The 23194-nt window shown below is 37.2% G+C and overlaps 1 protein-coding gene across 3 annotated transcripts in view; it reads left to right on the plus strand.

Annotated features, from left to right (window-relative positions):
* The window catches only part of SYT9 (synaptotagmin 9), a 99221-nt gene that overhangs the window by 67862 nt on the left and 8165 nt on the right, over nucleotides 1–23194 (plus strand). The window contains exons 4-7 of one of the 3 annotated variants that reach the window (XM_072421897.1): nucleotides 14476–14596; nucleotides 18304–18475; nucleotides 19741–19870; nucleotides 22392–22469. In XM_072421897.1, the coding sequence (XP_072277998.1) occupies nucleotides 14476–14596; nucleotides 18304–18475; nucleotides 19741–19870; nucleotides 22392–22469 (501 nt within the window). The remainder of the gene's footprint in view (nucleotides 1–14475; nucleotides 14597–18303; nucleotides 18476–19740; nucleotides 19871–22391; nucleotides 22470–23194) is intronic. The other 2 variants (XR_011922163.1, XM_072421898.1) reach the window with 2 other exon arrangements.

Raw genomic sequence — 23194 nt, forward strand, 5'->3', positions numbered from 1 at the left:
TTTTCCCTTGTGGAATATCTAATGGTGCAACACCTTTGAAGTGTGTATCATAATGGCCAATTGTAATCCCCATCAGAAGCCTTTGACAGCGGTTAACAAAGCAAGAGAACAATTTAGAGACAAGGAGAGAATGTTGACACCCTATACCAGGAGGTAAATAAGATGCAGATTTAATACTGAATTAATGCAGAATTATTGAAAATTTCTTCTGGAATGACATTACCATGTTAAAGCTTACAGTATATGGCTATTTAGTGATTGAGTTTATATCTCCTTTATTTTTATTTTTTTGCCTTTCAATATTTAAAAATATATTTTTTAATTTTACAAAGGGAAAAAATACACAACAAAACATATTAAATACAGTAGAATTGCAGCATAACAAATATTACGTACAATGAAGTCATCGGTTGACCAAATTTCAATCAATTATAGTTAGCATTACAATACCGTTGATTTTCAAACCATTATATCTTAATAATCAACGTACAATTGGGGGATCATAGTCTGAAAGACGTGCCTTTCGATATTTATTAGTGCTTACAATAGGCACCATCCACCTCTGTGTACGTGAGAAAATTAGAGGTAACCATTGTCTCCTGCTGAAGTCTATCTCCATAAAACGCAGCTGTTCAGATCTCAGAAGGGTTGGGGTCTGATGTAGAGCTGCATAAACAAGTTTTGTTTTTTTCTATCCCCAGTCTGATCAAGAATTTATAATAGTTTCAGATCTGCTTTTCAGTTTTCCATTCCTATTACATCTAATGTTCTGTTTCCACACCTATAATTTACCTGATGACAGGTCTGCATAATAACTGTACATGTTAATTACACACCCAGTCTGTATCCAGCAAGAGGCCACAGAAAACGTGATCAGTGTAATATTTTCCACCGAATTGTTTTTCATGCAATGGCCCGTACAAAAGATAAGTGTTGATTTAAAGTAAACTTGTCCAAAATCCCAATACCTCCAATTTAACATATGATAAAAAATGTTAAAATGGAATTATAGTCAATATTTCCTTTCCCTGCAGATTGGCACACTATTGTTATTTCTAGACATAGAATCTTATTAAAAGTAAATGAAAGGGGAAATTCACTTAGCTTTCCAATTTATCCTAAGCTGATTAGCCAGAATTGTGCTGACCATAGATCTTTTGATGTATAGAGAGGATAAGATGAGCTTATAAATGCTTTGTAAGGAAACTAGGAAGATTGCATTGAAAAGTGGAATGAAATCAACAAAACCAAGTCATGCCTATTCATGTAATATGGCTTCTTCTAGCACTATTTTCTTTTACACAAATTATAGGGCAAATCCAAGATCTGTGCAATTAGGAGTTTAAAGACAATTTTTTTTATGCCAGAGAAGTGTTGGTTGAATATACCTTAATTCGGCGTCTGATTCCTTCAACCTAACTGAGACAAAAATTCCAAATCAGAACAAGGAATCTAAATTAATGTTTACTTTGGAAACTACCACATTTATTACCAGGCTCACTGTCTATAGTTGCCAATGTAAACCTTTAAGGGTATACATAGGACAGAATAACCATTGGCTAGTGGTTGTCAGGAGCAGTTCCACCACTGGGTAAAGTTACCTTTGGTAAAAAAAAAAAAAGTAAACCAAATGATGGATGTTCCAAAATCGAAACAGCACTTGGAGAGAACACATCATCAGCTCAAAATTTTTTAGGTAAAACCACAGATAAAATGTTTTATTCGTTGCTTGCAACATGAACCTTGTGTTGTTGACTTGTAATGTGCTTTGAAACTTACAAGTAATTTTGACTACTTCAGAGGACTCTTTTCCCTAGTTACAGGTTGTCACACTGACCTCTTTCTCACTAAAGCACAGGCATCTCTCTCCTGCGCATGCGGGCAGTTCTGACGCCTTGCGTGCCTCTGTTTCCAATCTTTATCAATTCCGTCCAATCAGCTGCTTAATCAGAAAATAGCCTCTTGACCAGCCCTTGCTATTTAACAAAGCTCACACAATACACTCTATGTTCGTGCAACATATCTCCATTGTGCCGAGCCCCTAGATCTGTGAGCTAGTTCCTGTTCATCTGGTGCTTAATTCAGTGTTTCCTCTGTCCAGCTCCTGCGTTAACTCCTCGTTGTCTAGTCTGTTGGTTCCCTGTGGATATCCCTGAGTCACCTGTGTCTCCTATTGCTTCCAGTGTCTCCTGTGTTCCCTGTGCCTGCAATGGCATTAGTGTCTGTCTCCTGGATCCCTGGCAAGTGACCCCTGGTGTGTGACCTGACCTCTCTTGCTTGCTACCTGCCTTGACCCCAGCTTTCCTCGACTATCTTTCTGCTTTGTGATTTAGTACTGTGTTTTGCCCACCTTGGTGTGCCCAAGGACCGCAACTTGGCATTAACCAGCGGCGCAACATCCTCACCATCAGAGGCTTTGGAGAAAACCTGGTTACTGCTTAGACTCTGCGCCTCCATGCAAGCCGTTGTACTCCCTAGTGTTCCTGTTTCTCCGTCCTGTCTAGTTTCTTGCATGTCCAAGCCTTCTTCTCTTCTAGGAGTGTCCAACTAGTCTCTGTATTGGCCTAGCTGCTTTGCCCCTTAGCTTCATGCATAACAATTGATATAACTGCTAAGGAATAGAGTGAAGGAAAAGACTATGAAAAGACAAATCTGCTGGGGTGGCTGGAAGATATTAAAGCACAGCAGCAGCTTTAGGGCATTTGGATGTCTACACAGTTGAGGCTTCTGTAGGTAAGTAATATGAATAAAGTGCATTAAATGTACAATTTACCCACCTCTTTTTGTTTTTGTTTTGTCTTCTGAAACAGTCAGCTGTTTGTCTGATTTATAGAAAGATTTAGGAGGAGAAGAATCCCATCTCTGCCACCTCTGGACCTGTTGAATGTTCGTGAAGGTTCTCATTTATCCAAGTCATTGTATTGCTTAGTGTTTCTTGACCTTTTTTACATGAGAGGACCCCTTAAAATAACTTTCAGGTCTTCAGGGAACCCTTGCTATAATCACTATATCCACAGCTCACAGTACATTTGTGTGGTGGTCAATTGGAAGAATTCCTTTTACGTTGCTGGCCATTGGGATGGCTGCCATCCTTACAAATAGCCAAAAAGATCATTGGTGTTAGTTAAACTGACCAGAGGGTCACAAATTGATCAAGAAACTCCTAGCAATCTCTGGAGGAACCCTGTGGAGAAATTTTGCTATAGCTAATAGTACCTAATCACATTCAACTGGACTTGCTCCTGTAATGAAAGCCCTCCAGACTGCCTCGTGAATTTTTGGTTATTTAAAATTACAAGAATAAGTCCAGTTGAATGTGAATAACTACTACTAGACATGATCTAATAAAAAATATTTTTACAGAATGAGACATACTGTACTTAGCAAATTAGCAAGCCCAGCAAGGCAAGTGCAGCATTAGACAAAACTGGTAACTTCTCAATAAGATATAATTCACTGGTTTTCCAATGCTTCCAATCATTTTTACAAACAAGCGTCGAAGGCAAAGACTTGAACACCAATATCTAAAATAGTAATACTAATATCTAAATAAATGGCATGCCACATAACCCTACCCTTACTAAGAAAAGAACTGGGGGAACTCTGATATAAGACACAAATGTGTAACCTAGAAGTAAAAAGAAATGTGGCCAAATTTTTAATTTATTACAAGATATTTAATTTTTTCTTCATATTTGTTTTAGTCCTCAAACATTGAAGCTGACACAGATCTCCCAATAACTTGTTAATGCATGTGCAAAAGAGAAAATCCTTACAGTTTCCTGGCAGCTGAAAATTAATTATGAACAATATCAGGTCCCTGGAGCTAACATCCCCCTTGTATCAGAGCAGCTGGATAGCAGCCAGACACTGGAAATGTAGCAGGTAATCTGAGACTCCACGGGTATATTAGTCTACAGTTATTCAAGGAAGAAGATAGATAGATAGATAGATAGATAGATAGATAGATAGATAGATAGATAGATGAATATTTCAGTCCAACAGCTTAGTCGGCAAGCTAAACTACAACTGTGAGCCTAATACCTATACACAGCAGGCAATTGTTGCACACTACATACTATAATAATGGGTTTTTAGCCAATGGTTTCTAATGTAAGCATCGGGCTATGATTCCATTGTAAAGGTAAGTAGGGCAGAGTTCCTTTTAACTGGTAGTAGTGAAGAATGGTTGCAAATCCAATCACTAACACTAATAAATAGATTTAAATGCTAACATAATATCTCTCAATGCTGCACATTACTATAGTTTAGGTTTTAGTTATTGGTTCGGTTTGGGGATCAACTCTAAGGGCTCTATTTAAAAAAAAAAGATTTCCACAAGTAAATATTTAAAGGAATGTATGATTCCCTGTTTTATAAATAAAGCACCAACCTGGGTTTATGGTTTGGTTTTGGAGTATATGGTTTAAATTCGGGTTAGAAACCAAGATGAGGTTGCAAGGAAATATAGAGATTTATTTGAACATGTGCTGAAATAAGAGCTTTGCAAGTATCTGTGCCAGATACATCAGTCTATGTATCTATTTGTTTTCTATTAAAATTTAGAAAATATCCATTTCAAACATGCGGTATGTCAGTTCTCATTGTGACCTAGTTATCAACTCCATTCTTATGGTATTTTTGTGAATTATTTGCATGGGTGTTTGGGGGTTCTGTCCAGGAAGGGATCTCCGTTGCATACAAATCTATCCCATAGCATGATTGGTACTACCTAAATTTATAGAAAAAGAGAAGAATACACATTGGATGCAATGATTCAGGAAAAAGGAAGCTAATACGTCAATGTCATCATTAACATGTGTGGGTGGTTGGACATGGAAGCAGAACAAATTGCATGTCCAAATACATGACCTTTGAGTAAAACTTCAATAGGTATTCTTTGAAATCTTCTTCCACAAAGACTAAAACAACCTTTGTCGCCTTTTTAACATGGAATAACCTTTGAAACAACTTTCAGGACTTCGGGGAACCCCTCCTATAATTACAATATCCACAGCTCACAATATATTAGCACAATGGTCTTTGGGATTAAAGCTTCTTACATTGCTGGCCAATGGTTAGAATACCACCATTACAGATAGACAAAAAGATTATTGGTGCCACTAAATCTAACCTGACGGGCGCAAACTGCTTGTAAGTCAAGGAACCCTTAGCAACCTCTGGACGAACCTTAGGATTCCAGAGAGCCCTGGTTAAGAAACATTGGATTAGAAAAAAATCCAATATACTAAGATGTTCAGTAACAATACATACAGCATCCCTGCATGCTTAGACCAGTCCTCAATCATTCCTGTTACCCATACTAAAGCTTTTGAAATTTTATCAATTGTCTGCCTTTCTGCATCCTTTGCAATTTAACTATAATACCCTCGTCTGGTTACGAAGGCCTACTAGGTACTGACCTCCCAAATACATTACTTTGTACTTACAGACAAATCAGGTGATCTCTTACAATTTTTAACAATTAGAAGCTTTAATTTAGATTAAAAAAACACTCTTTGAGTGGCATCACCTTCAGCGATTGTTTTCATGTTTACAGGAAAAATTAGAATGTTTTGGTTTGCTTGTAAATCAAGAGATGTTTTCATCATAATTATACTCTCAGCATGTTGTATAGAGGGGAGGATTGTGCATGCTCGAAGGTTTGCAATTGCCTGAATTGTTTACAATTAATGATCTTCATCTTGTGATTAAAGTAAAACTGCACTGACTTCTAATACAGCAAAGTAATGATGATTTGAAACAATAGGGACCATACAGTGCTACAACTTAACTTCCTATCACTATCTGCCACTCCAGTACACTGCTAGAGTCCCCTAGCCTATCCATTGTCAAATGAGGAAGGCATGCCTAGAGTAGGACCCTTGTGGTTCCCCCAGGAGTGTAATATGGGGATAAACAGAATTTTAACAAGAATCTGCTGTACAGCTTATACATAATTTTGCTTTCTTAGATTCCATTACAAAGTAAGTATAAATGAGAACTACAGACCAAACTACTGAAAAAAGATTTTAACACAAGCCTACTTTTGGCTGTGATGTTCATACCTGTTTTCCTATATATTCTTGTGAAATACCGAACCATAAAGCTCATCCGCTCTGAGCAGGTGTTGGTCTGGTTCATCTTGCTGGTTTTTCTTAGTTTATTAAACAGCATAGTTTACAACCCTTCATGTTTCACTATTACAAAGATTTTTGCAAAAACTCTTTGAAAGCGTGAAACGCGTAAGAGATGTAATCTGGGAAAGGTATGCAGCATGTGCTAGGGAAAATATGGAAAAGATAAGTGGTGTCACAGGTCCCCAAAAGTCTAGGGGATCTGTGCTCCCATTAACTCCTTATACCTTGAATCCCACTGCAGCTTGACCTTGTCCAATAATCCTCTAGTTTTCTGTTTGTGCCTTCCTCTGGCCCCGTACCATGTGACTTCTAGCAAACAGTCTACTTGATGATGACACACTCAGTCTATTGGTGGAGGTGGAAACATCATCTGAGATGCCTCGGCAGTAGCACTCCCTCTGGTGATAGGTATCAGTAGCAACTTGTCACAGGATCTGCATAGTGACATATTCTCCTCTATATGAGAAAATTATAGGCTATGGGAAGTGGCCTGAGTAAGGAGATTCCATTCTCCACTCTCTAGGCTCCAGTGTGTCTCCAGTTCCTGATCCTAGCTACCCTGTTTATCCTTGACTATGACGTGGCTTCATGTACTGGTACTGCATGTTCTCTGTCTGACCCAGGCTCTGTTCTGACCACCCCTGATTACTGCCTGTCTTGACTTCCACCTGTTTGACTACCCTGTGATTCTGTATTATGCTTCAGCTCAGCCAGAGTCAGCTATAGCCAATTCTGTCTTGTGTGAGGGCTGCAACCTGGGCGCTAACTCCCAAAGTCCGTCACCGCTTGTTGGGCGAACTGCTAAAGCTGAGAGTTGGTGTCTTACGCCCTGATTTATTAAAGCTCTCCAAGGCCGGAGAGAAGACACTTTTATCAGTGAAGCTGGGTGATCCAGCAAACCTGGATTAGATCTGGTCCAGGATTGAAATAATTTGCTAACAAATAGCAAATGACTTTTAGGAAATCCAGGGTCCACTATGACGCCAGAGTTCTGTGACAAGTGGTTTCTGTAATCCAGTTTTCAAACTTTAGACCAATAGCATAATCAGTGATGATCACCAGATAAAGTTGGGGTAATATGCAATCTGTACAGTTCAATTCACTGCTGACTCTATCCAATTCTTTTATTAGAAGTAGTTCCTTTAGACATGTGAGTTTTATAAATACTTTATTTTATTGTTTCATTTAAAACAACTCATAAAAGTCTCAACTACAGCGGCTAATGACATAGATAACTGAAAGAATGATACACAGACACCAGCTTGAGTGTAGAAATGTCTTCAATTTAAAATAAGCAGTCTCATCCCTATATCACACATACTTCATCATTATATGTAACCTTTGCAGGCTATGTTCCTAATGATGTGATTGTACTTCTCAGGCTCCTCTTCTCTTCAGAACGAGACAGATCCTCTCCTTCTCAGAATGAGAAAGATGTACTAGATGCCTGATGAATGATATGGAAACAGAGATACAGAATATTGGTGCCATTAGCTACACTCTCCCATGAATATATTGACCGCAATTAAATCAATAATTACATTGATAGAACAGGTGGAGGTTTAACTAATATTACCTTATACAGATTCAGAGGTTCAGATCCTTAAAGGTGCAAAAAAGCCTGTAACGGCATACAGATAGCTTCAGTTCTCCTATCACTGTTGTGCACTATCCACTTGTGTCTGTGATTTGCAAACTATTTATCTTGAGGTGTTCATGATACAGGAGTGATCTAACAGATACCACACACCCACTATAGGGTTCTTTGACTCTATGACCCAGCTCTGATAAGAAGGGCCAAATGAGATGGAGGAACCATGAGGTGGAGATTTGAGGAATAATGGATGACATTGTATGCAGCCTTGTTGTTTGAAGTTTATATTTTAGACTTCTTGCTGCATCTCACATAGTTTTTTTTCAATTTTTTTCTATTTCTAAGGTATGTCTAAAGGCATTTCGTTTTTTTTTTTAGCATGAAGGGTTAGAACTCTTTTATTGAGGGTGAAGGGATAGAACCTTTTTTTGAAGATAGAGGGTTAGATTCATTGAGGCTGATTTATTAAAGCTCCCCAAGGCTGGTGAGGATACATGTTCATCAGTGAAGCTAGGTGATCCAGCAAACCTGAAGGTAATTTCCTTAAAATCATTTGCTTGTTACCAAATGTTTTTAATCCTGGACCAGATTCATTCCAGATTTTCTGGATCACTCAGCTTCATTGAAGAAAGTATATCCTTTTCGGCCTTGGAGAGCTTTCATAAATCAGGCCCATTGTTTGGTAAATTAACCTTCCTTGGTAAATTAACCTTCTATATTTGTCCCATTCGCTGCTACCACCAGGACTAAAAGTGAGTTGCCACCTCAAATAGAACAGTAGAACTCTTCCAATGGGGACACAATTTCCAATAATGACTTTCTGCAAGGGGTCTGACCTCACTTTGGGGGAAAGATCCTCACATATTTTGCTGCAGAAGTATAGGAAAATCTCTCAAATGGTACGCCAATAACAAATAAAATCTGATAAGGGTTATCTATTTAAATGGCATTAAATAAGTACATATTACAAAAGTTTTGACAAGTGTTTAAGGACTTCTTTAGATAGAAGATAGAGCCATTTTGGAGAACATATTCTGTTCCTGTATATTGTGATATGTCAGGAATGTGTTCATACATACTTGTTAAGTTACCTAAAGGTCTACATTGACAATGTCGGCATTGATAGCTAAAAGAAGAACTGGCCATACCATACTAGACTGATACCATTGTGGCAGCAGACAGAAAGAAGCCCATTGCACTAAAGTGAAACCTGGAGAATATTCTTCCAGATGAACATTTCAATGCAATACATTGGCCCAATGCCAGCTTCCTATTTAGGCTATTTAAAATTAAATGAATTCCGTATGACATGAAGAGGACTAGAAGTGATGCATTTAGAAGATGATAATGTGAGCCAATAATGGCGTGCATCATTTCATCAGTCACTTCTCTTGGAGAAATGTATTAAAATCATCAGCAATGCCAGACAGGAGACTGAAAGTGCAGATGTCCCTTCCCAGCAGGTCAGCACTGAGGAAATACAAGTAAACACTTTCTTTGAAGTTCCCTGGATGAAATCTTTGATGAGAAATATTCTGTTTACAGCAGGGATTTGGGTTTGGAAATTATTTTACAAAATTGCTGTTTTTTCCCCTTTCATTTCAATGTTATTGCCTTATTTATTTGGATGGGAATTTTACATTTCTTTTCAGCATGCTGTATGCTGTGCAATACTTTGTGTCATTTTAGGCTAGCACAATGAATGTTCCACCAGAAATGAGAATGTAGAACTCAGAGGGACCTTTACATTGCAATGAATGGTGTCCAATCCTTTGTACTTAAGCTGGTCCTACATGTAAAGATGACATAGATGTTACAAAGTGAGCATACCTTTCCATTGAAATATACTGACAACTACAGTGTACAAGGGCTTGGATGATTGCTTGCAAATCGAATTGATATTTTAGGTCTGCCCTCATAATATATGAACTATATGAGAAGATGTGGAGATGCCTTCAAATAATTGAAATCAGTTACTTCCAGTGAAAGGGTTTGTTAATGCTACAACTGGCACAGATATTTTATACAATTATGTGCTTCAAACCTTGTGGCAACCAGTTGAGAAAAGCCTTTCTGTTCCAGTATGACCATAGCCACATAAACCGATTACAAAGTTGTCTGTAAAGAATCCTGACCTCAACTCTATTCAGCACTTTTCTAATCTTTTCAGAGTTGAATTGTAAAGCTGATCAGCTCATATCTCTTATCACTGCATTTTCCCCATATCACCATTTTTATTGATACCACTGTGCTGGTTCTGCCTTCATTTTTAGCTCCGCTGCACATAGATTGGAACAGGCTGACCAAATCAATTCCAGATATTTATAAAGCTTGCATTTAAAATAAATTCATTTAATGATTCGTAATAAAAACAGAGATACTTTCCTATGTTTTTTTTTCTTTTGTTTCTAAAATGTTTTGTTTATATCTGCCTGGGTTTTAAAGGAAGGAGCATTCTCAAATGGTTCCATGTGATCTTATATACAGCCATGTCAATCTTAAAACCTAAGGAGCTACCCTGCTTTTTTTCTATCACCCATTCTCCCTACTTTCCTGATTCCACTCTTACAGTATAGACCTGGCCCAGCTTTCTCGCTCTCTTGCAAAAATAATATTTACGGAAAGAAATCAGTAACTATAAATTTTGCTATTTCAGTTACATTTTCTATAGGGACAACATTTGCATATTACTACTTTTTTGGTATACAAGCTGGATTTAATTCTTCCTTTTTCTACACTAAGTAGCACAGTAGCACTTTCCTTGTTCTCTGTGCTGAGTGTAATTCTGTAATGTGTATGTAGGGTCAATAAAGCAAACAGAGGCTTTTACAGGCAATGTATCAATTATGTAAAAGAAATAATTAATTTATTAGGTAATCTTGTAATTAACTAAAAACTAAACATAATTCCACTGCGCTAGGTCCTTCACTAACACAGTGCTGCTATGCTAGATTTCTGTATCAAACTGAGAATGAATAGTTACAAATCAAGGATGTCAGCTGAAAATGTCTCAATCCCGACACGTTTCGCCAATAAGGGCTTCCTCAGGGGATTTAGGAGACCAACAATTGGTGTCTGCTGAAAGTTAGTCCCAGAACACTCAGTAAGTGACAGCAGTTGAAGTTCTTAGAATGCTTTATGGAAACCTGACTGGATAATATTAATGTTTTCAAATCTGACTGTTAGTGAAATTATGATCCTGGGGGTAATGGAGAATCGTTCAAGAGAGCGCAGGGGCGACCCTTATAGTGGTGGATTTCCAAAACATAGGCATATCTGATATAAACTTAATTATTTGTATTGAGATCTAGTTTCCTCTCCTTTAGATATCAATTATGTTTTCAAGGATTCTCAATATTTGACATAGGATCAGTATGTGTTCTTCTACCAATAAGCACAGCTCTTGTTTCTATTCAATGTTCCAGACCATTTGGATTCCCCTAGAAATACACATTATTCTACAAAAAGTGTTTCCGTTGGGGTGTAGTAGTAAGGACGGATCGACCGCAGCCAGTCAGGAGGACTTTTTTTAATAAAAAACGGTTTTAAACCACCTCCCCCAAAAAAGAACATAATTTTTAACTTTAATAAAAGGGCTGTCCACACTTTTTGTATGTAAGGTAAATCTTTTATTTTAGGTCCACTTTAAATTACAAAATGCCTTCTGTAGCAAAAATCAATCAGCAGGGCCAATAAGCAGCAAATAGCAATCCATACAAACCACCAGCATTTGGAGATCTCTTCAACATTGATATTGATAACTGGCATCTCTATGTTAATAGTATAAACTGCAGGAAAGGCTCTCATTGATTGTCAGTTGTTAGGAAGCACTCCCTGCTGCATATCAATCGAAGCTGAGTTCTTGATCAATATTTAATCAATTATTGATGGTAAATCCTCTATTTTTAATAGATTAGCCTCATACTTATTGCTTTTTTTTATTAAATCTAATGTTTAATCCACCTTTACTTGTAGCTTTACAGATGAATACAGAACGAACTGATAAGAAGACACCTGATTTAAAAAATACAAATTTTGAATTCTTCATGAATTCTGTGTGGCTTGTCACAGCAGTGCTTTGGTTATTAGGTTGGACTCCCCCGGTGCTCCAAGACAAGCATGCAGGATTGGCATCTTTCATGTAAATTCTACATTGCATAAACAGAAATAATGCATTCTGCACTGTCAGGTTATATTTTAATATTTACACAAAAGCACACAGGGATTAACTTCAAAGCGCAGTATGTGCAAGGCTTTCTAGAGATGTAGTAGATCTAGTGTTCGTTCTATCGATGGCACCCCATGCATGTCTATGAAAATCTTGAGCGATGTGGAAACATTATTAACATTATCTGTTTATGGGGTAAAATGCATAAAGGATCAAAACTCAGTTTATTTGAAAGTAAAACAACACTCATTGTTATGAAGAGTATGCCATACTTATAGGATTTAGGGTAATCAGCATGTACAATATATAATTGAATTGAATAATATATGAGTTTCCTTATATCAGTTCATTTTAAAGCATTTCAGTGCACACCAGATCCAAGGGATCTTATAGCCAGATGACGGACAGTTTGCAATTTTACCTACCGTATTTTCTCCCTCCCCCTGAGTGCAGCCCACCAGCTCCTCAATCTTGCAGTCTTAGGGCTGCTCAGCCTTTTCAACAGTTTTCATTTTGCATGCATATCATGGTCCAATTGTTTCTATGGGTAAGCCATACTTGTTTTTTTAAAAATACAAATGGGTTTTATAATTAATTGTTTTGTACATTTAAGGTTCTTTTTTATGGGATTTTCCCACTGCTCCTTGACCTTTTTCACACTCTTTCCCTGTAAAGTGGATGAAACCGGTCATGGGAGAAGTCTGGCTCTGCTGGATATGGCACCTTGGAAACATGCTTCCAATTTTCAATAAAGATGAATGGAATTAAAAAATGATTTTAAAATTGCAGGCCCAGAATCTCAGTTCAGTGTATGTTGAAGGAGGGAGCAAAAAAGATTCTTATCTTTAACATGCTCCCTCTCTGTGTGAGTCCCCAGTAGCGCATGCCTGGGGAAATGCCATTCTAGAAGGTTCATGCTCCATTTTTAACATACTTATAGCCAGGCTATGAACAATTTGTTCTTCAATTGATTTCCCTATCAACTCCCGAGTGGATCCACCAGCTCAAATACTTTTATATCCTCCTTGATCGCCACCATATGCCCCACAGCTTTTCTAGCAAAAATGAGCTCTTTTAATGTGCATGCAATATTTATTCTATCAGTTATTCTTCTGGACCATTGGATGCCACCAAGAGAGAATGAATGGGCCTGTTGCATACATGTGGTGATGATATTTTCTCTGGAAAAGCTTTAATGCACTAGACAGGGTAGCATAGGCGACTTGAAAATTAAGGTAGTTGTTAGAGTAGTTGGCTTTTAAAGTAGAAGGAAATTTAAAGCAGATCTATCGCCAAAATTTTTACTTTTCATAAAAGGGTAGACAACCTTTTATTGTAGGGTAATTTTTTAAACCTGTTTTTTAAAAAAGAGTGAAGCCCTACCCTTTTGTCCCAGAATGGGAGCACAGAGCCTCATGGGATGTCTACGTCACGCATCCCAGGAGGCTCCCGACTACTCATTCTTCAAGATCGGGCATACGCTGAATGGGCTCCTTCAAGTAATTGGAAAAAATGCCAATCTCAAGCATGCGCCGTGAGATTGGCTCTTTTTCTTCTCCCATTTGGAGCAGGCCACATCACCAGATCTCGTGTCTGTACAGTGGGAGATTGGGTGACGTAGCCAGAAGAAGAAAGAAGACAGAGAAAGAGACGCTTCCTCCACGCCAGGACGATAGTGGATTCCAGGATGACGCATAATCGTGGGCTCTGCGGATGTAAGGGTAATTTTTTTTTATTTTAGTATAGTTCCAATTTATGGGACATTTATACCAACAGTTATCAGCCTCTTGTAGTCCTTGTACAAGACAACTAGGAGAGAAAGAAGCAGTAAAAGGAGATCATTAGATGTCCTGCAGTGCGAGTATGCTGGAGGAGAAGGAGAATGGAGTGAAAGACAGATGGGCTCATCAGTTTTCTCCTTTCACTAGGCTGGCTAAGCATGCACTGAAATGCATGTACAAAACTACAAAATGAACAGGATTTGTAAATATAACTTAACTGTAGTAAAGAAATATCAAGACTCCTGCTCTGCCAGACAAGGCTTTTCTGTGTGACAAATCCGGGTAAATCTCAAGACTGGGTAGAAATACAAATTCTTTAGCAGGTATATTTATTACCAATGGCAATTCAGCCATTTATCTAGAGTTCAGCCTTATGTTTTTTACCCTACTGGTTGTGTTTGACTACAAATTAAATATCACAAATGATTCAAATGATTACATTCAAATGACCTATCTACCTGCCTGTTTGCATGATATAGGAGCAATAGAAATGATATAGGGATAATACAGTGAATTGCCATTTATGATTCTGAGCAGTCACTTTTTATGTATAGTATGACTCACAGTCTACAGATGATTAAACCTTTCAGGGCAGCAATGAATGATTATGTTTAGAAATGAGCTGCTGAGTGCATTTCTTTAGTTACTTCTTTTGATAGCAATATGTTATTGTTATGCAATTGTGTCTACATTTTTAGGCCACTTCTGGGCATAAATGAGAAATAAAAAAAGGGTTTTAATAACTTTGAGCTTTTTATTTTATAATAATGTCAAATATTTTTTGTTCGGCAGGATAATGTTGACCTTGGAGATTTAATGTTCTCGTTGTGCTACCTCCCTACTGCGGGAAGACTTACCATCACCATCATAAAGGCTAGAAACCTTAAGGCCATGGATATCACTGGGGCATCTGGTAAGTAATCACAATGGCCCAATAAAAAGAGCTCTATTGGAGACATGTCAAAAAATGTATGATATTTTGTTTGCTATAACAATTGCTATGTATTTTTAAAAAAAATAAAATACTGTATGTACTCAAAGATAAACCAATGGGCCTACTTTTACCAGGAAAACCCCACTGACTTAAGTATGAACCTAGAGCACAAAATGAAGCAATTATTACTAACACTTAAAACAGTAATCAATAGAAATGGCAATAAAATATGATAGCTACATCAACGGTGTGGTTTTTTAAAATATTTATTTAAAAAGAAAAAGAATAACATCACGCTCAGTTGTCAGTTTTTCCCTCCTTTATACAGGGTAAAAAATTTTGTACATTTGAGTTGGTATGATGGGTCACCTTGCTGTTAAATGATCTTTTTGTCCCACCAGTAGATTGCACTCACGTAGAGTTTTACAAATAACTTGTCTTCAACAGCTCTGATCTGTTAAAGCATACCTAAACTCAAAATTTTTACTTTCCATAAAAGGGTAGACAACCCTTTTATTTAACCTCCCTAGCAGTAACCCTGCGTGTGATTTAGCGTGGCGGGGCGGGAAATTCAAAATCCATTTGTATTGTATGTGTAAAAGCAGTACATTGTATTTTATGAACATTTATTTTACAGAATAATAAAATAGTATGAGTATGATATTTATTCAAAAATAAATAAATAAATATATATAGATATAAATAAATAAATATATATATATATATATATATATATATATATATATATTATTTATTTAATTTATTATTTTTACATGATTTTGTGTTTAAAACTTTATTATACTCATACAATTATATTATACTGTAAAATAAATTTTCGTGAAAAACAATGTACGCTTTTAGACATATAAAACCGGAAAGAAAGGAACCACTAGGGAGATTAAAGTAAAACTTTTGTTTAAATGAATGGGAGTGCAGAGCCTCCCGGGGTACCTACATTACGCATCCTGGGAGGCTCTTGGCTGCTCCTTCTGCATCTCGGGCATGTGCAGAAGGAGCCCATTCATGAATCGGAAAAAAATCTGCCGATCTCACTGTGCAGGTTTTTTTCCAATCTACGTCACCCGATCTCGCGCCTGTGCAGAACGTATTTGGGTGACGCAAGAGGAACCTGGAAGAAGAGAGGAGTACCCTCTGATACCGGGACGACGCGCGAGGGATAAACTGATCTGCGGCATTGAAGATAAGTGTGAATGCAGACAAATGCAGTTCCAGGACTTGCCGCTAGGTTTCACTTAAGTATAAACCAAGCTTTTTTTACTAATTACATTTTTAGGGGCATTCTTTGTTTCATCTGCTGCTCCTTCAACTACCCTACAGTAGGATAACTGTATGTTGTTTTACAGGGCGATGACAACCATGACTGTCTAATGTGTTGAAATAGCGCCTTGTAGTCTCTGTTGGTAGCACAAGTCCCTATTGGTCACACTATAACAAGAAGTTCCTTAAAAATAACCTTTATGGCAGGTTTACCAAGTGTTTTTCAGTTAAAAAGGTAGATTATACAGCAGATATGGAATTTACATCCACATTTTAACAACAATATATAGGGACAATGGAGGCACTGTGTATGTATGCCAACCAGCAAAACTCTGAAGTATAGAATCATTAGTAGAAAACAGTGATTAAATATTGCTAAGAAAACCTGAGAACAGACAGCATGTTTGTTACAGACAGAAATTGCTCTAAAGGTGAACTTGCACTTTCAGTAAAGGATGAAATGCCAGTCGCTGATCTTTTTCTTAGAAACAACCAGTAATTTATGAACAATAAAATATACCTGTCACTTCAGGTTATAAGCTCCCTGAGACTGAACTTCTAAAAGTGAAACAGACTTTTTTTTCAAAATACTAAAAGGATTTTAACTGCCATTTGAGCTTGAATATTGGTTTGGCTTTGAAGTAACCAAAGGAAGCTTAGAGGAACACTTTATTTTATTGCACATATTATCATTTAATGAGTCATTTGCAGTATAGAACCAGTAAAAAATGCAACCACAATGAATTATTGGTGGGGAAGGAGTGAATTTGCCCAGATTCAATTCAATCCAAGTTTATCCAATAAACCAAATTTACATTGAATTCTGTGGCTGCCAACTTTTCAAGTCAATTTTCAAAGCCCCAATCATAGCTTTGTCTTAAAAATCACTGAAGGGTCATATCTCAAATGAAAAATTAACTTTTTAAATAAAGCATTAAAATGTGTTTTCAAGGGCAATTTGCTTTGGATCTTCAATTTTCATTTAGAAAATTACATTTTTATGCATTGATAAATAAGACTTAAATTCTTCAAATAACTCACATACAAAGTAGACTACACTGCAAAATCCACAGCAGTAACTAAAGATGAGAAATATTTTGCAGTATTTATGTAGCTGCAGACAAGTTCTGTCATTTAGCACTCTAAATTTGGCAAATTTACATTGTTGGACATTGCTAATCATGACCGACATGAAATTACATCAGTAGGTGAGTTTACAGATTCAAGTATAAGCCCCCTCCATTTGTGGGATAGATTGGGGATGAAGAGACCCTCCACTGTTGAAGAAAGGCATGGGGTATTGTTTCTTAAGCAATGAGCAGTTTGTGACTCTATGTTCAGTTTAACAGATTCCAATGATCTTTTTGGCTATCTGTAAGCGTGGCAGTGTTCCCACTGGCCAGCAGTGTAAGAGGAATTCTTCCAATTGACCACCACACTAATGTACTGTGCTGTGGATATAACAATTGTAGAGAGGTTCCCTGAAGGCCTGAAAGTTATTTCAAGGTGGTACCCCATGTTAAGGTTGAGAAACATTGCTTTAAATAATTAAATTAGCCATATTGTTTCATTCCTGCACATAATCTGTAAATAATTTACTTTCTATCTATTTCATCTATCTATTCTATCCACATTGAATAAGGTTTCTACAGGGTTGTATGTGGCATGAATGATAATGCACAATAAATTGCTCTTGCACATGGAACCTTTGGTGACTGCCCATTAAAGGTGTCATTCACCTACTTCCAAACTGTCAACGAAGAATGGACTTCTTTAAAATCATTTGCTTAAAGTTGGCAAGGGTTTTCAATTCTGGACCAAATCCATTTCAGGTTTGTCAGATATCCAGGTTCTCACTTGCTAGTCTATCTTCTCCAGTCTTGGAGATTTTGATTAAATTAGCCATGGTGATGTCTTCACTTTGTGTTTGTGATGCCAAAATCCTCCACACATTTTTGTGATAAGCCATGTTGTGAGGGAAGTCAGCCTTCCCAAGACCTAAATGAAAGGTATGGTGACAACTAGTGCAGATACGTTCCACTGACCTAGCCATAAGTTATTACTTCATCTTACTTAAAATACCAAAGTGCTAAGAATAACATGATGACTCTTTCACTTTAGAAAATACCTAGTTTTTATTACCATGTTTTGATGAACTGTTTCTATTTAGCCATTATGGAGTCCTATGTGTTCATATATGGCTACATTGCCCATAATTCCACTTTCCTTGCTAACAAGTCACTTCTGAATGTGTGCTATGTTAATTGGCCATTATTTGGGACTACAACAAATGATGTGATTCACAAACATGTAGTTGTCCTGTCTCCTGATCCCTCCATCAACATCTTATTTGTATTCTTCATTGGCCGGTCATACAGTATACGAATATTTATGTCTTTCCTTTACAGATCCTTATGTAAAGGTGTCGATAATGTGTGATGGAAGGAGACTGAAGAAAAGGAAAACATCAACGAAAAGGAACACATTAAACCCAGTGTATAATGAAGCCATAGTGTTTGATGTGCCGCCAGAAAATATTGATCAGATCAGCTTGTTAATAGCAGTGATGGATTATGACCGGTGAGATATTACAATGAATTCAGTGCAATTACCGGTGCCTACTCAATGGAAGTCAAGAATGTGAAGGCTGTTTTTTATGTATAGTCAGCTTGTTCATGTTTGTTTCTTTGGTTGGGCCAAGGATAATGTTAAGGTTGCAGTACACAGCCTGATAATGTAAGAGGCATGTAAAATACAAACAATGTTACCATTCTATTGCTATATGTTGTAAGGGATTGGCATCAAATAGACTGCTTGTATATAGGTATACTTGAGAGTCATATTCATATTTCAGGGCCCTCTGTCCACTTTTATTCATTCCAATCATAGGAATAAAAAAGTAAAATCCATGGCCCTCGCTTGCATGAGATCAGTGTCATCATGTAATTAAAGTATATGTAGCCTCCTGGCACTCTCTGGCTCAATCTCTCCAGAGCTAATGGTCCTCCTGAATTTTTTGAAGACCTTGGCTCCCCCCACATACAAACCTCACACAGTCTTTCTGCCTGAGCCACATGGCCTCGGGCTCCAATACACACCATCTTCTTTATCATGATCTTTGAAAGAGATAGAGTGTTTGGCCCACCCATTCCTTCCAATAGACCCTGGACCTGGAAATCCAAATATGCAGGAAATAAATTACCTTTGGACTAAGGGGACTCTCTATTCCCACTGCCACCGCCAAAGTCCTTCACTTTTAGCAGTTTCAGTCCACCTTAGCATAGCTGAGACATGTGAGCCCAGCTCAGCTTGTCATTGGTGACCTCCTCCAGGTTTTTTAATCCCCATTCCAGGTGAAATTGAGTTAATGCTGCCAATCACTCTCTAATTTGTCCTCCCACTTTTCACTATGCTACAATGTTTTGTTAAAATTGGGCAAATGAAAAGGTTTCCGATTTCCCAAAAATATTGAACCAGTTTTTACGTATGAGTACTAGTCGAGCCTACTTTTACCATGCCAAAACTCTCTTTTTCTCTCAAAACTCTGCTCTTCAAGCAATAACAGAAGATATATGTCACCAAGACATATATTTGTTTAGGGCCAATACTTTAAGCTACACTCCAGAAAAACTTTTAAATACCAACATGTTGTTTTTTGGTATCTGCCTGGAGTTTAGCTTTAAACAAGCTATTAACAAGACAATGTTTATAAATTCATAACTAACAGTAACATTGTTAATGAAAATCCTTATTTTAATATATTGGGGATATGGTCATTGGCATATTTATTTAAAGATGTCTCCTTGTACTGCATACAGAAAAAACATTATGTAACATTTTCACAGTGTAGGTCACAATGAGGTCATCGGGGTATGTCAAGTTGGCAACGATGCAGAGAGCCTAGGCCGAGAGCATTGGAACGAAATGCTGTCGTATCCCAGGAAGCCCATCGCTCACTGGCACCCACTTGTAGAGGTAAGAATGACAACATTTTTATATGGGGTTTTCGACTGTGGAAAACGTCATTCTCTTTCGATTAAATAAGTTTAACCTTACCTTGGGGAAACATACTGTATGACATCTGTTTCAGAAGTGGACAACACATAACTTAAAGAATGGGCGTTTTGATTAGTATCAGCCCTAGAGCTAGAAATGTAGTGGGGTAGGCCAGTCTCCATGGACATTAGGACATCATGGAGCCCAAGTGTGATGGCAACAACATATTTTTAATTAAATAAAGAAGCATTCCTCACCCATTTACATACTTTTCTTTTCTGTTACCTTTTGTAGTTGTTAGTACTTATTATTAGGCTTACAGAAGCTCACAGCCTTTTAGCTTTACAGAGGAAGAAGAACCAAACCATCGTTGTTGGAAATTATGCACAAAATGTTATCTCTGCACAGCTTAACTTTTTGTGTGATCTATAGAAGTGCTTACAAAGATTTGGATGGGTGAAGTCAAATACAATTTAATACTTTTTGAGGGGGAATCTCTATTTCCACTGCCACTACCAAAGTCCTTCACTTTTAGCAGTTTCAGTCCACCTTAGCATGGCATGAGAGCATGTGAGCCCAGCTCAGCTTGTCATTTGTGTGCTTGGGTGGCCACAAATAGATTTGTAGAACTTTTAGCACCCCCAATCTTTGTGTTTCAGGTCCATGTGGACATTTTACAAATGCTAATCAGCCTTGGTTCCTATATGACAATAAGTGTTATCTTTTCATATTACTTTCTGTTTACACACAAGAATTAGCCTGAAGAAAGGGGTTAGCCTGAAATGTGTCGGGTTTGGCTAATCCTTCACTAAAATATCCTTTATGATTAAAAGGGATTGGAACTTTTTTTATTCATTACTTTCGACTATGGACTTTGAACCTCCAAATAGACCTGGCAGAAAACAGAACCCTCATCCATCTCATTGCACCCCAAATGTACAAAAACATTAGGCTGGAGATGGCGGAAACACTGATTTGATTTTCATTTCACTCACAGTAACATAGGCAGATAATCATTTAAGTAAAGTAAAGCCACAAAAAGGAACTGTAAATTCACAAAAAATTAATTATACAGTATGTTGACAATACTTTAACTAGACTCCACACATTTCAGCTTTGTATTGTTGAAAGCAAAACCTAGGGTGTCTAAGCATGAATCACTGCCTTCTAATTAGAAGTACATTTTAGTTAGGAAAAGTGTCTCCAAGCAATATAACATACACACCCTAGTTATTTTTGGACATGAGATTTTTTAAACTTTTTTCGTCTAAAAAATTAGTTGTTATTATTAAAAGTAAATTAGTTTCAAAGTTAGAAGAGAAAGTTCCACAGTGCAATTAATGCCATGTAACTTCAAAGTGAACCTGTGCTCTGCTCACATAAGGCATAACAAGTGGTTCCATTAAACCCTCCTACATTTTCCATTGGGCTTCTGTGAATTAAGGTAATTTATGTGTAAGCCAAATGTTGTTGTTGAGTTGTACCGAAATCAGGACAGTAGATTTCCAATGGGACAGCACTGATGGGCCATTTTTTGGGAAGGCCATTTTACATTCCAGGTTGCACCCAAATGACATAGTTTCATAAAACTCATATGTCAACCTTATTGGATGCCATTGTGGATGAATTGGATGGCTGATTGACATCCATGTCTTTTTATCCAACATCAGTTTAAAACCTAACAAGTGCTAGTTTTACTGGATATAAATGAATTCCCACAACCATACTCCACATTTTGTGCACACATAGGAACAACACCCATATTGACATCTATGTGTTTAGCACCATACTGTTATTTTATGGAGAGAGTCACTTTTTTGGCCCTACTTATAATGTGTTTACAGTTAATTACCAAACTTGTTTTTGTTCTTAATGTGCTTATTTTATAACCACTTAATCTTCCAATGTAAATTATCGTTTTATAGCATTTGCTGTTATATAGCAATTACTTGTGCATTTTGCCAGTTCCCTGTTGATCATGCCAAATTCCTATTATGCTTCGACAACAAATAATAACTCCATGCAAATGGATAGTGCTTTAGCATTGTCGTCACCTGGACGGTTTCTTTGATGCATTGTACTAGGGGAAGTTCCAACTTTACCACCCCAAATGTTCCTTCTTGCTGCACTTTGGCTATGTTTTTTTTTTCATAACTTTCATCGATATTAAATACCAGTTTTGTGATAGTCCCCTTCCACCACCTGCCAAGGTAGGCACAGTGCTCAGGGTTTGTGGTCAGGCGACTGTCTATAAATGAGTATTATAAAGGTGTTTTGCAACCTTTTTAAAGAATGTAGCTGTGAGTGGAGTGGCATTAAGTAGTTATTGATTTGCATTCAGGTTGTTTGTATTTTGCCCTTCTATCTGCTTGAAAAAGAAAGTCGTGTATCCATAGCAATTAACCTCAGGATAAAAAAAAACGTGCTATCTCAGAAGCCCTAACTCATCCAGCAAAAGGCAAAAAACCATTATAAAGCATGGTCCAATTTACTTCAACAGGGAAAAAATTCCTTCCTGATCCCTAATGGCAATCGGATTAATTCCTGGATCAACATTCTACTATGTATTTTTAGAAATGTAAGTAACCCTTTATATTTTGTTTCCTGGTGAATAAACCTCCTATACTTCTATTCTTAAGAGGGGACCTCATGTGTTTGGTGGAGATCTTAAATGTAAAATTGAACCACTGAATTTTCTAAATGGACTGTTTAAATATATATTTGTATACAATACCATAACTCCTCAGAGTTGCCTCTTCTTAAGGTATTTAGTTTATTGGCCTTTTCTTGGGTATTTTGGATCGCCCTTTTAATTTAACTGCCCTTCTCTATTTCTGGGATATAATTTCTAAAAGGACACCAAGCAGAACTGCATATTCAATATGTCTTTTTGTTGGTGTTATAGGATGCTAATTGGAATTGCAAATTGGTATTTTAAGCCTATGATTTACCTTATATCTCCTCTGGACTGCATAGTGCTTGGGTATTTTTACCCCTAAAGGCATAACTTTATATTTATCCATATTACTTAAAAAAAAAAATTTCTTGGACCCCTTTCTCTCTTTTCCAAAATTGTCTATTCCTGCTAAAAAAAACAAAAAACAAACACGAAAATAAAACATTTTGGAAAATACCTCACTATCTTCTGTAATTCTGGGTATGACTTCACTGTCCTTCTGGGAAAAACTATATCCATCTTCTACCTGCAGTGCCTAGACAAAGATGACCAATGCCCTTCTGGCATAGCAGGCAAAATCTCACGAGAAGACACTACAGTCCATTCTAAGAGTGTCTTCCCATCAG

Source organism: Pyxicephalus adspersus, chromosome 9, assembly GCF_032062135.1.
Source record: "Pyxicephalus adspersus chromosome 9, UCB_Pads_2.0, whole genome shotgun sequence".
In the NCBI taxonomy this organism is placed as follows: Eukaryota; Metazoa; Chordata; class Amphibia; order Anura; family Pyxicephalidae; genus Pyxicephalus; species Pyxicephalus adspersus.